General features: G+C 47.5%; 1 protein-coding gene across 1 annotated transcript in view; it reads right to left on the minus strand.

Moving 5' to 3' along the window:
• The window catches only part of thsd7ab (thrombospondin, type I, domain containing 7Ab), a 174,498-nt gene that overhangs the window by 9,372 nt on the left and 148,235 nt on the right, over window positions 1–16,891 (minus strand). Inside the window, exons 25-28 of the mRNA XM_079343602.1 lie at window positions 13,107–13,252; window positions 11,087–11,258; window positions 3,925–4,098; window positions 991–1,083 (exon numbers count right to left, since the gene is read on the minus strand). Of these exons, the coding sequence (XP_079199728.1) occupies window positions 991–1,083; window positions 3,925–4,098; window positions 11,087–11,258; window positions 13,107–13,252 (585 nt within the window). The remainder of the gene's footprint in view (window positions 1–990; window positions 1,084–3,924; window positions 4,099–11,086; window positions 11,259–13,106; window positions 13,253–16,891) is intronic.

The raw sequence follows: 16,891 nt of genomic DNA on the forward strand, positions 1-16,891 counted from the left end.
CGCTCTCTTCCTCTGTGATCAATCAGCCAATCAGAGAGCTGCTCTCTTCCTCTGTGATCATTAAGGAAACCTGCTGTGTTGAAGCTTCTCTGACAACAATGCAGCAGCCAGCATGTCCTCCTTCTAACTTTAGATTCTGCTCCTGAATGCTCTGGATCTGATTGGACCAGAGAAGGTAGGCGGGGCTTTGAAGGCCGTTTTGGACGCCCCTGGGTTTGCCAGATATGAGAGCAGTTATCAGGTGAACAGGTGTTGCAGCGATGGAAGCGGGCAGTGGAACTGCTTCAGATAGAAGTGATTGTACCCGAGCTAAAAAGCCTCTGCATGTTTCTAATAAGCTCCAGCAGCAGAAAGCTGCTCAAACTAGGATCAATGTTGGAGATGAAACATGGAGAGAGGTTAGAACACAGCAAGCTTTACAGACCCATGCAGAGCTGGCTAAACACTGAAGCTACAGTGTCCACTACATGCAGAGCTGGCTAAACACTGAAGCTACAGTGTCTCTACATGCAGAGCTGGCTAAACACTGAAGCTACAGTGTCCACTACATGCAGAGCTGGCTAAACACTGAAGCTACAGTGTCCACCACATGCAGAGCTGGCTAAACACTGAAGCTACAGTGTCCACTACATGCAGAGCTGGCTAAACACTGAAGCTACAGTGTCCACCACATGCAGAGCTGGCTAAACACTGAAGCAACAGTGCCCACCATATGCAGAGCTGGCTAAACACTGAAGCTACAGTGTCCACCACATGCAGAGCTGGCTAAACACTGAAGCTACAGTGCCCACCATATGCAGAGCTGGCTAAACACTGAAGCTACAGTGTCCACCACATGCTGACCTGTGTGAGAGGAGGGGCGGAGACAGCTCTCTGTGATGTTTAGAGTTTAGACTGCAGTACACATTTTAAACAGTAGGGGGCAGAGCTACAGGCTGCTCCTTTAATAAAACCAGTTTTTAACTGCTGCTGCATGGAAGAGTTTCTTACCGGTGACATTGAGTCCGTCGGAGCGCTGACACCAGAGGAAAGGCCGGCTGGAGTTTCCACCGCTGAACCATTTGTACTCGTAACATTCGCCCCCTGAGAACCAGATCAAAAACAAACAGGTCTAAAGTCTGTGCAGGGAGCGGAGACAGTTAATCACATGAGTGACAGAGTCATAAAGCAGCTGCTGAATTATGATTGTGTAATAGGCTGCTGTCACATGATAAAACTATCTCCACAGAAAGGTCTGGTTCAATGTTTTAATCTCCAGTAAGAGCTTTTGCTTAATGACTTTCTATCAATGCCATTATGACTTTATCAATATCTCCATCAGTGCAGTAAATGACCATAGTTCCCTACGGAGTCTTGTGTAACCAATCATCAGCCGGGCCCATTTGGCGAGCGCAAATGAACAATTTAACCTTGGACAAAAGGGCCCGATCTGTTCTCCTCAGGCGCTTGGTACAGTATCGCAGCTGAAGTCGATGATGCGGCTCTATCAGCGGCTCAGACGGCTCCACCCTTTGTGTTTCTCCACTTTTCTCATTTCTTTCCCCCCCCTCGCCTGTTTCTCTCTCTCTCTCTCTCTCGCCGTGGTTCATCTGAGGCCGCTTCCTCAAACCAGACAAATTTATCACTGAATCACCCACTTCAGCCGGAAGCTTCCCACCATCTTTTACCAGCAGATTGGACTTTTTTTTTTTTACAACTAAAGCAACATTTCTCAGAGGAAGAGCCACTCTGGAAGCTGATATTATTCAGCGGTTGTATTAAATTCAGAGGATTCTTTGAAACATAACCAAAGTCTCTGCTGGGGCTTCGAGAGGAGATTGCTGATTTTCAAGCCTATTAACTTTAAAAACCCTCTTTATTACCTCATTGATAGAAAGGGGGCTGCGCTCACTCTACGTTCACACTGTGAGCCTCGAGGGCTTATCAGATTTCAGAGTGAGCCGGTCACGCTCCTGAAATGACCCACGAGTCTAAAAGAAGAATAAAGAAGTCGTCCCGAGCTGTCACACGGAGCGCCGCAGCAGTCGGCGTTTACAATTTGATATATACATTGATGTGCAGACGTAGGCAGAGAGAGGTTGTGAGCAGGTGATAAGGAAGACGAGGAGAAAGGAGCAGCTCGCTCTGTGAGGAGGTGTGTGTGTGTGTGTGTGTGTGTGTGTGTGTGTGTGTGTGTGTGTGTGGAAGCAGAGCCAGCAGTGGTGGGAGTATGATGTGAAAGACTTCGCTGGAACAGACTTTGTACAAAATTCGGAGGATGTCAGGAGCCACTTTTAACTTCATTTGTCGATGCCAGCGCAGAAGAGAGACACAGAAGTCGCAGGAATTCAGGTGTGACAGTTTAAACTGAGATCACTCCATTAAAATCATTCCCACGGCTGTTTTTAGGAGCACAAATCACAGAGAGTTGAAGAAACAGGTCGCGTGTTTTTTTTTTTTCCCCGTTAAGTAAACAAACATATGAGTAGCTTTGGAAAAAGTCTGACGCACTCAGAGAGGGTTAAGTATAAAAAAGCCTTCAATTCATCTGGGCTGTAAAAACCCAGAGACACCCGAGCCCTTCCAGAGAGAGGGGGCGTGGCCAGACACAGCTCATTTACATATTTAAAGCTACAGACACAGAAACAGCCTGTTCTGAGCAGGGCTGAAATAGAGGGGTTTATAGACATGATCAAATACAGGATCAGAGTGGATTTACAACAACACACTTCACACACATGAGGAAGAGGAGCTCTGACTCTTATTTACCTTCGAATGATGAGATATGAAACGCATGGATTTAATAAACCCATGAAACAGAAAACAGGAAAGTCAAAAGCTTAAAGAACATTCTTGAGAAAACAAATATGAATAAAGTCCAGCGAGGACGGACTGGGATGGTGGGTTGAGAGATGGTTGTGAATCAAAGGAGTCCTGTGGTATGTGCCTTAACCATTAGGGCGAGCAGAGCGCCCCCACAAAAGTCTTTTTCTGATGTGTCTATTTGATCTGGCGTCCTCTGTCCCCAGCCTCCTCGTCCTCTGTCCCTCTCCTCTCTCATCCTCCCCCGCCTTTTTCTGCCCTTGGCGGGGCCTCTCCTCCTCCTCCCCCTCCCCTCTCTCTCTCTCTCTTCCTCGAGCGATGCTGAGAAACCAGGTCAGGCTGTGGAGTAGCCAAGGAGGGCGGGGAAGGAGGGTAGGAGGCCAGGGAGGAGAGGGGGGGGGGGTGTTGATGCTTGCTCAACACACGGAGCCGATGGCTTCGGTGGTGCTGGTGGTGATTCACAGCCTGCTTTGCACCTAATGGGTGATTAACGCGCCTGCGGAGCTGCAGATATTACTACAGTAAATGAGTGTGGGGGCTGGTGGAAATCCCATCTGGGAGAGCGCCAATTGACCCAGTGACACAGGAAAACACGAAGTCATAGTCGATGTTTGTGTTTCTTTTGCAGCTCGGGCGTTCCCGATCTTCACAAACACAAGATCAGAGCGACTTCCTGCTGCTGATTCTGTGTCTTCAGGCGAGACACAGAGAGGACTGAAAACAGCCTCCAGGCCTTTCCCTGTAAATGTGAGCGCTCGACCGCTCTGATGAGCTTCATGTTCGGCCTCTGATCACGAGCGGAGGCTACGTTCAGTTAGTCCTCGTCTAACGTTTAAGAAGTTACACAGACGATTCACTTTTTGGAAACTGATTTTTTGCAGCTAATGTTTTTGTTTTTTTTCACAGTAAGCTTTAAAATGATCGTTTGGGTTTCATCATTCACGACTCTCTCAAACCACGACACACCAACACATACTGATGACACTTCCTGACTTCCAGCCAAAAGAGTCAAAAAATAACTTTAAAAAACAACCTTTTTTTTTTTTTCCAGCACTTTTTCTGTGTTTTCTGTGTTTCTGTCATGTTGAATGTTTGCTGAGATACCTGTGTTTAGATTCCCACCTGTGCAGGGCTGAGACTCCCAGGCCTGGTCAGGGCAGAGCTGCAGGTTTTCAGGCTCCTGGGCCAAAACGGCTCGAGAGCGAACCTGAACGGAACCGAAGTCCACGCCGGCCCCCTTCACACAGATGCTCACACACGAGCTCCAATCCGACCACTCCATCAGGTAGCATTCACCTGCAAGAACAGAACAAAGAGACAGAAGCATTTTAAAGCAGCGTGTTTCTGCTGGAGCCTCGGGACAAACGTTTAAGATACTTTTCAACCAATCAGATAACAGATGCAGTTTGGAGCTCAGGTGGTAAACACAGGTGACAGAACACGCACACTTTCCCGCCCCACAGAAAACAGATCTGTGACCCACAGGTTGAGAACCTCTGCTTTAAAGGATGTGTTCTGTTAACGGGGAACGTCGATCTCCTCATTAATGTAAACACTCGCTCACACACACCCTCTGCTCTTCTGTGCAGCGACCTCTACACTCTCTATATTTATAATTCTACACATTATTTAGCTTATTGTTCTTCAGATATTCTCACGTCCGAATGGGAATAATCAAGTATTTCTGATTCTGATGAATTTCTCTGATGTGAGGAGTTTCAGCTTTAATGAACTCGACAGGAAACGATCCACAACAGGCTCCAGAGGAAGCTTTTCACCTTCACACCACAGTGATACCCAGTCAGGGTCGTCGGGGTGCTGGAGCCAATCCCAGCTGTGATTGGGCGAGAGGCGGGGTTACATCCTGGACCGTTCGCCTGTCAATCACACAGCTGACACTTTCACAACTACAGGCCATTCAGAGTGTGCAGGGAACATAACGAGCATGTGTTTGGGCTGTCGGAGGAACGCATGCACGGGGAGAACACGCAGACTCCACACAGAGAGGCTCCTGTCAGACGGGGATTCAAACCAGCAACCTCCTCACAGCGCTAATACATTCAGCTCGATGTAATTAAAGCTCACCACATCACAGCTGACTGAATCACGTCTCTCTGGCGTGTCTTCACCGTGTCTGAAAATATGACTCCGTCTGGCCTCGAGCCATATCACACACATCTTTTAATTTCCTGCAGGACGGTGTGCAGACACGAGACTTAAAGGTGAACAGGATTTATCCATCAGGGCCCGACACACGAGATTACACGCTTCCAGTTTTCACTCAGAGTTCAACTCTGTTGTAAATCTGTTGGAGTGATTTTTGTCTCTTTTTCACATCTTTAGTTAAAGATCTGTTCTGGCTTTCCTCACCTGCCTTCATTACAGGCTCAGTGTGGGTATCCTTATGGAAATCTGATCTTTAATTCAGGTCGAACTAAAGCAATTTTTTCCCCTCTTAATCAAGAGATGAGCCCGGTCTAATCAGGTGGAGACGTTGAGGTCGGCAGCAGAGACAGAGAATATGTTTTTATCTTATCAGGACGGATCAGAGGCTTTGAAGAGTTTCAAGAGGAGGAAGGTGGAAGATCAGGATGCAGGGCAGCTTGGTTTGGATCACAGCTGACAACTCCAGCTCATCAAGCAGCAGGGGAAATCGAACACGGGTCAAGGGTGGCGGTGCATGAAGGTGTGTGTGTGTGTGTGTGTGTGTGTGTCAGGATGCCAGGATTCCCAAGCTGTCCCCGGTCCTGCACAAACTGCGCCTGAATTTCCTTCCAGATTGCTCCGCAGCCCCTCTCTCTCTCTGCTCAGAAAGCGCTCTGTGCTTCTGATTGCCGTTTTGATACTTCAGCGCTCCTGAGGTTCAGCAAAGAAAAAAAAGAAAAGAGGTCAGACTGGCTTGTTATCTGGAGCAGTGTTTCTCTGTGTTTCCATCTCAGGCAGCAGCAGCAGATATCTGATGAGTCTTCTTACTATTTGAAATGAGAAATGTGCGAGTGGAAACAAACTCGACGCACTCCTGAAAAATAAAAGAAATTCAAAGTGTCGTACTTTAAAAAACGAATGGTGGGTTGACTGTACTAATTCTCCCTTCAGGGAACACGGAGAAGAACAGACTCTGCAGAGTTTTATTTTCTGCGTTCAGTTTTAGTTTCGACCTTTTTACCCGAAGACAGACTTGTTCACTCCTCCACAGTACGGACGCTTCAGCTGGAATGACGGCGCTCTATGAAAAGGATTTTACTGTCCAGTATGTGTTCGAGGTTATAACAAAGCTCCGCCCCTTTTCATGTGAACGCGCTCATAGAGACTCTGTGTTTGTGACGACGGATATCCAAAACACACTCGCTACATATTTTAGACCCTGGAGGGACGGATGGATGGAGGGATGGAGGGATAGATGGATGGAGGGATGGATGGAGGGATGGAGGGATGGATGGATGGATGGATGGATGGATGGAGGGATGGATGGATGGATGGATGGATGGAGGGATGGATGGAGGGATGGATGGATGGATGGATGGATGGAGGGATGGATGGAGGGATGGATGGATGGATGGATGGAGGGATAGATGGATGGAGGGATGGATGGAGGGATGGAGGGATGGAGGGATGGATGGAGGGATGGATGGATGGAGGGATGGAGGGATGGAGGGAGGGATGGATGGAGGGAGGGATGGAGGGATGAAGGGATAGATGGACGGGTGGATGGACGGATGGATGGACGGGTGGATGGACGGGTGGACGGATGGACGGATGGAGGGAGGGATGAAGGGATAGATGGACGGGTGGATGGACGGATGGATGGACGGGTGGATGGACGGGTGGACGGATGGACGGATGGAGGGAGGGATGGAGGGATGAAGGGATAGATGGACGGGTGGATGGACGGATGGAGGGATGGATGGACGGGCGGATGGATGGAGGGATAGATGGATGGGTGGATGGACGGATGGAGGGATGGACGGATGAAGGGATGGATAGATGGACAGGTGGATGGACGGATGGACGGATGGAGGGATGGATGGACGGGCGGATGGATGGAGGGATAGATGGATGGGTGGATGGACGGATGGAGGGATGGACGGATGGATGGATGGAGGGATAGATGGATGGAGGGATGGATGGAGGGATGGAGGGATGGATGGAGGGATGGATGGATGGAGGGATGGAGGGATGGAGGGAGGGATGGATGGAGGGAGGGATGGAGGGATGAAGGGATAGATGGACGGGTGGATGGACGGATGGATGGACGGGTGGATGGACGGGTGGACGGATGGACGGATGGAGGGAGGGATGAAGGGATAGATGGACGGGTGGATGGACGGATGGATGGACGGGTGGATGGACGGGTGGACGGATGGACGGATGGAGGGAGGGATGGAGGGATGAAGGGATAGATGGACGGGTGGATGGACGGATGGAGGGATGGATGGACGGGCGGATGGATGGAGGGATAGATGGATGGGTGGATGGACGGATGGAGGGATGGACGGATGAAGGGATGGATAGATGGACAGGTGGATGGACGGATGGACGGATGGAGGGATGGATGGACGGGCGGATGGATGGAGGGATAGATGGATGGGTGGATGGACGGATGGAGGGATGGACGGATGGAGGGAGGGATGGATGGAGGGAGGGATGGAGGGATGAAGGGATAGATGGACGGGTGGATGGACGGATGGATGGACAGGTGGAGGGACGGGTGGATGGACGGGGAGTCCAGCAGCTTTTGTTCTGAGCTCACCTGTCTGCTCTGCTCGACACCACAAAAGCTCCATCAAATCCTGCAGCTGACAAGCCTCCATCACTCTGAACCTGTGAAGTGAGAATCTGTCTGCCGCTCTGATAGGGCGCTTCCCCTCCTCTGCTGTTAATCAGTGTGTCGTGATGAAGTCTTCTGAAAGCACGATGGTTACCTCTGCTCCTGCTGGTTTACAGCAGCTGAAGAGGATTTATCCCAGCTAAGAGTTTAAAACGCCTAAAACACGTTTTTAATTGAGCATGACTCTGATATAAATACACGTTCCCACACTCACCTGTTCAGGATTTTTCAGCCTCGAGATATTTGACTTGAATAAAAAGCATCTATGATACGATGTGACAGGTCATTTTGAGGCACTGCTTTGGCCTAGTGGTTTGGTCTCACCCTATGTACGGAGGTCGTGGTCCCCGGTTCGACTCTGCTCATTTCTGTCCTCTCTCAGATTTCCTACTCTATCCTCCTCCACCTCCTCCTCGTCCTCCTCCTCCTCGTCCTCCTCCTCCTCCTCCTCTTCCTCCCAGCTCACTCAGGTTTCAAGTTTTTGAGCTAGTTTTGTTTTTCAGCCTTGAGCAGAACGACGTGAGCACGTGAAAGCAGTTCAAGTCGGATTCAAAGACGAGAGCATGAAGCCCTGCGAGCTGAAAATATCTGAGCTCACTGAGGGACGAGTTACATAATGCTTTTGATTTATTATTTATTTTATTTAACCAGGAAACAAAACTCACTGAGATTTTCAGAGTGTCCTGATCTAAGACAGGCGAGCTGCCGATCATCCACACGGTCTCAGTTTCTGATTCCTTCGTCACAGTTCGCTCACAAACACGACTTTTAACTTCTTCTGTCAACAGTGAGAGTCGAGTCATCGTGTTATTCAATGACACACACACACACACACACACACACACACACACACACACACAGGAAGGGAAAGGCTGCAGGATCTTTTATTTATATTTGACTTTTTTTAAATTCTACTTTATATATCTTAAATTGCGTCTCATAGTTTATACTTGTTATTTTAGCCTCGTCTTTTCTTTCGCACCGAGACAAACTCCTCGTACGTGTGAATGTACCGATTCTGATTCTGACTGAATAAACTGGAAGCTGGCGAGCGTGGATGTTTCTGAAGGTCGCCGTGTGAAGACGAGCATGAAGGACACCTGGCGGTCTGACATGCTCCGGATTTCAAGCTATTTATTTCAAACATAGAAAGCAGAAGTTTAATTAGACTCAACTGCCAGCTGGGCGACCGGACGGCAATAAACCACTTTACTGACTCAATGACATCAAACTCTACATCCGTGTGCCGTGTTATGTTTCACAGGTTCGGAGGGTCGTTGGTCTTCGTACGTCACAGCAGATGTCCAGCTCAGCGTAAAGACGGCGACCGAGACCTGATCAGTCACCGGAGCTAAAGAAAGTCCTCCTGTGCAGGTCGACCACGCTGCCAGCTTCCAGGGTTTGTTACCCGCAGAGGCTACTCGTGCTGAAAATGTGTGCACACATGGCACGGGTGATTAGGGAGGAGGCGTCGACCACATGGCACACGCTGAAGGGTTACAAACGGACGGATTCAGATCTCAGGAGAGAGAATATTTTCAGGTCTTTTTACGGGGACTCGAGAGTGTTTGTCCTGACGGTTTCTCTGCAGATCGATCCAGGTGTCATTAAATGTTTGCATTTATAGTTTATACAGCAAACAAAATGTTTTTTTAATGAAGAAGAACTTTTTATATACAGAAGAATGAAAGGTTGGAAGTCAGATCTTTGGGGGGTTTTTTTACGTTGGAGCAAAATTGCCGTTTTCAGCAAGTCACAAAGTTTGTTTTCTTTTTGTTTGTTTTCAAAATGATGTCATTAAATTAAATCATGACAACACGCTTACAGGACCGTTTATTTTAAGTTCTGTCAAACCCACCGGCCTCCTCGCTCCGATGTCTCTCCATAGGATCATATGGACGTCCACACAGGATCCTGCTTGTGCATGTAGGTGAACTATTAGCATCTCCAGCTAATTAGCAGTGCGTAACGATGCAGTGATTACTCAATGTGTGTGTGTGTGTGTGTGTGTGTTTTAAATTGAACGTTAAGAAGCCAATTCTGCCCGAACAAGAGGTGTAATTGTGACCTGCTGGGTCTTGATTGGTCTTTCCTTGAATATGTAAATCAGGTTGCGTTGCCTTCATGTGTGAAATGCTCCACATCACCCGCCTTGCTTTTATTCAAATGGAGCTGCATTTATTTTTATATGAAGCAAGAAAACGCTTCTTTTCTCCGCTCAATCAGCACCTCCATTCACAACGCTCGTCATCGTCACGCTCACAACGCCACACTGATGTTCAGGGAGGTGATTTTTATTTTTTATCAGCCCTCAGGGTTTCGTTATCTCGACCACGCAGATGATTGATTCCATCTTTGTTTCTCTTCATCTGTATTTCTTCTGTGTCGATTTAATCTCGCCGCCTTCACTGTACAAATCAAAACACGTTGAATTTAAGAGGTCACAGCTTTTTCATTCGGATCGGCCGTCTCGTTCGTTTCCACTCCTGCAGTAAGAGCACGAGGTCCTAAACGGCCTCGTGAAAGTTCTTGACAGTGTCGCCTCCACTTCACCGAGCACGACCGGAGCAGCTTTCAGGTGTGTGTGTGACCGCTGCACACTTTCACACTCTGCACGTAGAATCAAACCCCAGCTGAAGCCCGACAACATGCAGCTCGTGGAGGGAAAGAGGAAAAGGTGAATGAAGAGTTGGAACCCGTGCAGAGGAGAGCGGCGGGCTCTCCGTAGAAACCTACAGGCCATGAAATACAGCTCGCATTAAACAGCACTTCCACACAAGCCGCCTTAATGGAGTCCATTTATTGTGCCTTCAGGTGGGCTCTGAATCTGGAGGTCAGGATGCACGCTGAGGGCTGCTGCTTAGAGATCATCTAATCTGCCCGGTAACAAAAGGACCGGCTGCGTTGTGAAACAAATGAAACTGCAGCAAAGTGTTGATATGAGTGTCACACACACACACACACACACACACACACACACACACACACGCACACTCATAAGTCTGTGTGATACCAGTGGTCCCAGTAGAGACACTGGTACGGCTGTCTTTTATAGCGTGGGTGGAGTCTGTATTTGTTTCTAATGGACTCCTGAGTCTGTCAATAAAGATGATTTACACGTTTATATGGACAAAGCAAAAGGAGCTCGAGCTGGACACACAGTGGACGAGCGTGGGAGAGCACAGTCATGGTGAACACTGGAGGACTCGAGCAGACCGTGAGAGCACACGCCGTTTGACACGAGATCTCAAAAATGTAAAATAAGTTCATTTATGGTTCCCAAATGGATACTTGGAAACAACGACAAGACTGAAAAGAAACATCAAGAAGAGGCGTCAGACTTCCTGAAGTTCAGGGTGACTAGATGTTGACAGCTGGGGGGGTCTGGATCACATGACTTTGAAGGTTTTTGCTCCTGCAGCTCATAAATAAGCAGGATGTGAAGAGCCGTGTTACCTGGGCAGGGAAGCGTGCAGGCCTCTCTCAGCTTGATCTGCTTGTCTCCGTCCACGGCGAGCTCCAGGCTGCTGCACAGCTCCTCGTCCACCAATCCGTCGCCTTCGCTGGAGCCGTCCGACACGAAGCAGGACAGGTTCCTGTAGCGCGTGCCGTGTCCGCACACCACACTCTGACAGCACAGCAGAAGAAGAAGGAAGAGGAGGAGTTATCACAGTGAGACTGCAGACATGGAGCAAGTTAAAAATGGGTAATTAAAGAAACACTGGCTTTTTTTCAATCAGAGAAAAGTGAGTTAACGACGGTTAGAAAACCCGAAGCGGTCCGAGCGGCTGCCATCTTTCTCACTCGGACAAACAGAGCGGCTCTGTAATCATGATGACACATTAAAGTGGATGTTGATGTTATTAATGCATGCTGCCTTTTACAACGTGCATGTAATATTAATGAGACATTCAAGCTTTTTAAAGCTGCAGTAGAAGGTAACGGTCAACACGTTTGATGCTCCATCAGAAGCAGCGAGCGGTGACGGCGTGTCCGTTCACTTCCTCGTTATTCTCAGCTCAGATTCTAAAGATTAAAAAAAAACTTTCACATGTTAAAATCTGCACAAAGAGGCTCGGTGCTTCTCCTCTTCTCGGCGTGGAAGAATCAGGAGAATCTGAAATCCGTGTTTTTCGTAGAATAAAGACACACGAGACAACACGGTGGGTCGAAGGTCACATGATACGCAACATACACTTCACCGTGTTGTTATAGGAGGAGAAGAAAGAGAGGGAGAAATAACAGAATAACCAGGAGGAGGACTAAGGTGAAGGAGAGGAGGAGGACTAAAGGGACAAGCCGCCAGAAGAAGAAGAAGAAGAAGAAGAAGAAGAAGAAGAAGAAGAAGAAGAAGAGTGAAGAGGAGGAGGAGCAGGAGGAGGAGGAGGAGGAGCAGGAGGAGGAGGAGGAGGAGGAGGAGGAGGAGCAGGAGGAGAAACACCTCAGGATCATCTGGAGGTTTTAACTCCCAGACGACTTGAGAAAGCAGATTTTAAGGAGCAAATTAAATTTGTATCGACTTCCTGAAAAACAACTCGAGTTTGTTTGGCTGCAGTGTAAACACACACACACACACACACACACACACACACACACACACACACACACACACACACACACACACACACACACACACACACACGCACACACACACACGCACACACACACACGCACACACACTGCTTTCTCTTCTGTTTTATTTCTATCTGCACAGAGAGCACTGTAGTCAGGCTATTTCTGTGCTCTCACCGTTACCATGGTGAATCCTGCTGTTTCCAAATCAAACATCTCCATCTCTCGTCTATTTTATTCTACAGTCTAAATTATTTCTTCACTTCTGTTGTGTGTGTGTTTTTTTTTGAGGTAACGGTAAGAACCAAATCTCCCCCCTGGGATTGATGAAGTGTCTCTCTCTGTCTCTCGTCGTCCTTTAGCTGAGAGGACTGAGAGTGAAGGATAGTTGATGGACTTCATTTAGAGAAATGACCTTAATGAATAACTGGACGTGACACGCCGCTCCGTGTGCCCGTAAAGCGACACACACACACACACACACACGCGCCTGAGAAGTTTGGTTTTATGTCAGCACACGACGCAGCAGACTGCTTTATTATTCTGACCCGGTGGCTCGCGATGCAAAACGGACGACTAACTGCTGCCAGATATCTTGGCAGGGGTCTCAGTTTACTGTAATGGATCAGCATTACAAGTGCATTAGATTGATTTTCAGTGTGCGTCTCACAGAATAAGTGCACGCGCAGGGATTTGATGGGGCTGTTCATCAATGCTAAAGACTCCATTATTTCTTTTGCAAGGTGCTGAGATTTCTGTCTTCTGAAATCCTGTTGGCTCAAACATCCCGTGCGTATCGATCTCAGCCGAGGCGGGGACCTGTCAAAGCTGCACGTCTCCGATCCGACAGTGGTCGATGTGCTCGTTAATAATTGTTGTGTGATGTGATGACTCATTGACGTACCTCCACCCGACACTCGGACCAGGCGCTGTACTGCCAGCGGTAGCAGGGACGCACCGGGCACGGCTTCCACTGCTCCATCTGAGAGGGGCAGGGCCGACCGTCGCCCTGAGAGGCCTGAACCACCGCCCGCTGCCGCCACATCTTACCTGAGGAAACACAAAGAACGAGACTTTTATTTGTTTGTTAAGGGCTGAAAGAAGTCGACATTTGAAGCATCACTTCAGAAGATCCTGACTCGAGTTCTGTTCTGACGTGTCCGAGTCCAGGACCAGGACTCGCTTTACATCTCTGAGTTGCTTCTCAGCTACTCCCTCATCCATCTTCCCACAGCTGATGGAAGAATTCATAAATGTTAAACTTTTACTGCAAACACACATTTAACACGTCGAGAGGTTTTTTTTTTATCGGGTTGACTGACTTAAAAATAAAAACAAATGTCAGCGCTGTGTGCTGCTTTAAGAGGAAACATTGGGAGTCTCTTTTATTCTCATTCAAAGGATTCGTCTCGCCATGAAACTGTTTGTGACTGAAACGGCTCAATAAAACAATTTGGTTTGGATATTAAGACTGAAACAACTTCAGCTGCGTGAACTTCGATCTTTTGTTTTTTCCGTCAGCGTGAAACAAACAAAAGCTCTGTGATTTCTTTTTTGCACCAATAACACACTCGCAGAGAGCGTTAAGAGGCCGCTTTAACCTCCACGCTGAACAGCTGAAGCAAAACAGCTCATTTGGCTCGCTGCGGTGACCGCTGCGGTTTAGCACGCAGCACTCGTCCGGTAAACAGGCGAGCGTGTGAAAGTGTGGCGTTGTAAACTGGAGTCACGGAGGAGAGCAGGAGTTTCTGCAAACAGCCTGACAAGCTGCACTTTTTCCTCTCCGCCGTCTCGATTGAATCTTGGTACACTCAAGTCAAATGTTTTTTTTCTCCCACATCAACCAGCGTGAGCTCTTTAAATAAACCTGATGAATTATTATAGCAGCTAACACCTGAGAGGCTCGTCGTCTGATTTAAGTGCAGAGCTGTTGATATGAATTAGCTCGGCACAGAAACGGCACGTTTTTTTTTTTTTTTTTTTTCTGAAGATGTAACCCTCGAGTCGACCTGTTTGTAACCACCCACTCGTCAACCTCGCAACCCTTCATTTGCTGCACATCCCTCTTTCATTTTCACACCGCCGAGCCAGCAATCTGCTCACCTCGGAGTAAACCTCTGCCAAACAACGACACCTTTGTATTCCACCAAGAGAACAACCCACCCACACACACACACACACACACACACACACACACACACACACAGACATCAAATAAGGTCCCCTCTTGCTCCCTTAGCCTTTCTTAAACTTTTATCTTATTCCTTGTGATTTAGAAACTATCGCTGCGCTGCCTCTTCTTCAAAGCGCTCCCTGCAGCCCCGAGGAGCAGGAAAAGATGTAATGGGACAGAATCAATTTTTGTGAACCGCCGGAACAACAACCCTGCAACACATTTTCACTGCTCATTTGGGAAGACTGTAACGCCTCTAAAATAAACACTCTGTCTATTTTTTTTTCTGTGATTTTTTTTTTTTTTTTTGGCCAAAATGCCTCCAGTGAGAGCAGGAAGTGTCTGATAAAAGGACTTTTTTTTTTTTTTAGTTTTGCTGAGCATGCATGTTTTTTCTCAGCCACACGACACTTTAAAGCCCTTCCGTGTGGAGTCACACGCACGCACAGGAAGCGGTGAGGAAATAAGATTCTTTCAAGCAAACCAGGAATAAATGAGTCTTTACGGAGAGAACGAATATTTTCTGAAGCTTTATGCACGCAGGCTCCTCCAGACCTGTGTGTGCTTTTCTTTACTTGCACCTTCCTGCATCAAATTCAAACATTTCATGAACAACTTGAGACAAGCCTCACATCATATCTGTGTTTCGAACGCACAGAATGTAAATCCTGCCACCAGGGGGCGCTCAATCAAAACAATAAGAAAACGACCTCCGTGTGTGACCGTAGTCACGACAACATGCGGGGGGGAACAACAACCTGAGGAGATGAGCTAATACATCCCAGTGTAGTTTAAGTGTCGTTTTCAAAATCTTTGCTCTGCAAAGGAGGCGGTTGCCATGGTTACCGCTCTATTCAAAGACTATAATTGAGGAATAACTGTCAATGCAGTCGCTCTGTTTACGGTAAGAAAAGGAGAAAGGCGATGAAGAGACTTCTGTTCACCGACTTCGATCCACAAACATGGACTTAAATGTAACGGCAAAAAAACAACGACAACATGGAGAGGTGGCTGGTGGTGAAGGAACACCATGAGACAATGAACGTTAGGTTTGTTTGGCAGATTAAACAGGAGCAGGAGGAAAGTCCTAAAAAGCCCTCTGCACCTCCTCATCCTCAAACTGAAGCTACCGTTCAAAGCGATCACCGTGACGACTCGGAGCGAGGAGGAGGAGACTAAACTACGTGTGAACGCAGCAGCTCACCGTGTCACTAAACAGGATCCCTCACATTATTTCACCTGAAATACAAGCAGCTCAAAAAGTCCCGATTGTTTCAGCGCGGTGTTCTTGTGCAGAAACACGATATCCAGCATGATCGTGTAGGAAGCAGCCAGCTGTTCATCACCCACAGAACAATTAGACGGATTATAATGAGAATCATGATAACAGACTTCAGGTCTGCCCCCTCACATTAACAATGTTTTTACCACCTACTCGACAACATGATGATGTTTATTCCAGGCACAGCAGAGGAGCATCTGACCCTGATTCATTATCATTGTTGTTCTTGGGAGTGAAGTGGAGCTGAAATCACGACGGTCTAATTTATCAACCGGCAGCTGACGGATAAAAAGCTTCAACAGCTTTAAAACCATACAGCAGGACGACACAATGAGACGAACATGACAACGTTACCATGACGACGTTGAGAATGTCACCATTACAATGTTACCATGACGATGTAACCGTGACGATGTTGAGAATGTTACCGTTACAATGTTACCATGGCGACGTAACCGTGACGATGTTGAGAATGTAACCATGAAGATGTAACCATGACGACGTTGACAATATTATCATTACAATGTTACCATGGCGACGTAACCGTGACGATGTCGAGAATGTAACCACGACGATGTAACCATGATGATGAGTGTTACCATGACGATGTAACCACAATGATGTTCAGAATGTAACCATGACGATGCAACCATGATGATGAGTGTTACCATGACGATGTAACCATGACTATGTTGAGAGTGTTACCATGACGATGTAACCATGACGATGTTGGGAGTGTTACCATGACGATGTAACCATGATGATGTTGAGAATCACTTCACCCTCACCCACCAATCAAAATTAAGAAGGGGCGGGTCTTTGATTTTTCTTTCTGGTGAAACTGTTTCCAGGTCTGAAGCTGCTGCTGATACAAGAACAGTGAATCTAAAATAGATGAAACAGAAACTGTCACAGGAAAGATGAAGTGCAGTGAGATAACTCCCGCCTTCAGAGTTTCTCTTTTAACACCTTTATTACCTCATGTCAGTGGCATCATATTGAACACATCTTTAAAACATCGTCAGCACTGTTTGGATGAAGAGCATGAACCGACTGCAGACCAGTGAGCCTTCACAGATTAACCCCATTCAGCTGACTCAGTGGGCCTTTGTGTCTGCAGCTCATCGACTCGATGTGTTTGGAGAGCTGCCATCATGACGGCTGAGCTCGGTCTGATTGATTCACCCTCATCTTTTATTTAAAGCCTTCAAAACACATCGACTGTATTCTTTAA

Source organism: Symphodus melops (assembly GCF_947650265.1).
Source record: "Symphodus melops genome assembly, chromosome: 5".
NCBI classification, from domain to species: domain Eukaryota; kingdom Metazoa; phylum Chordata; class Actinopteri; order Labriformes; family Labridae; genus Symphodus; species Symphodus melops.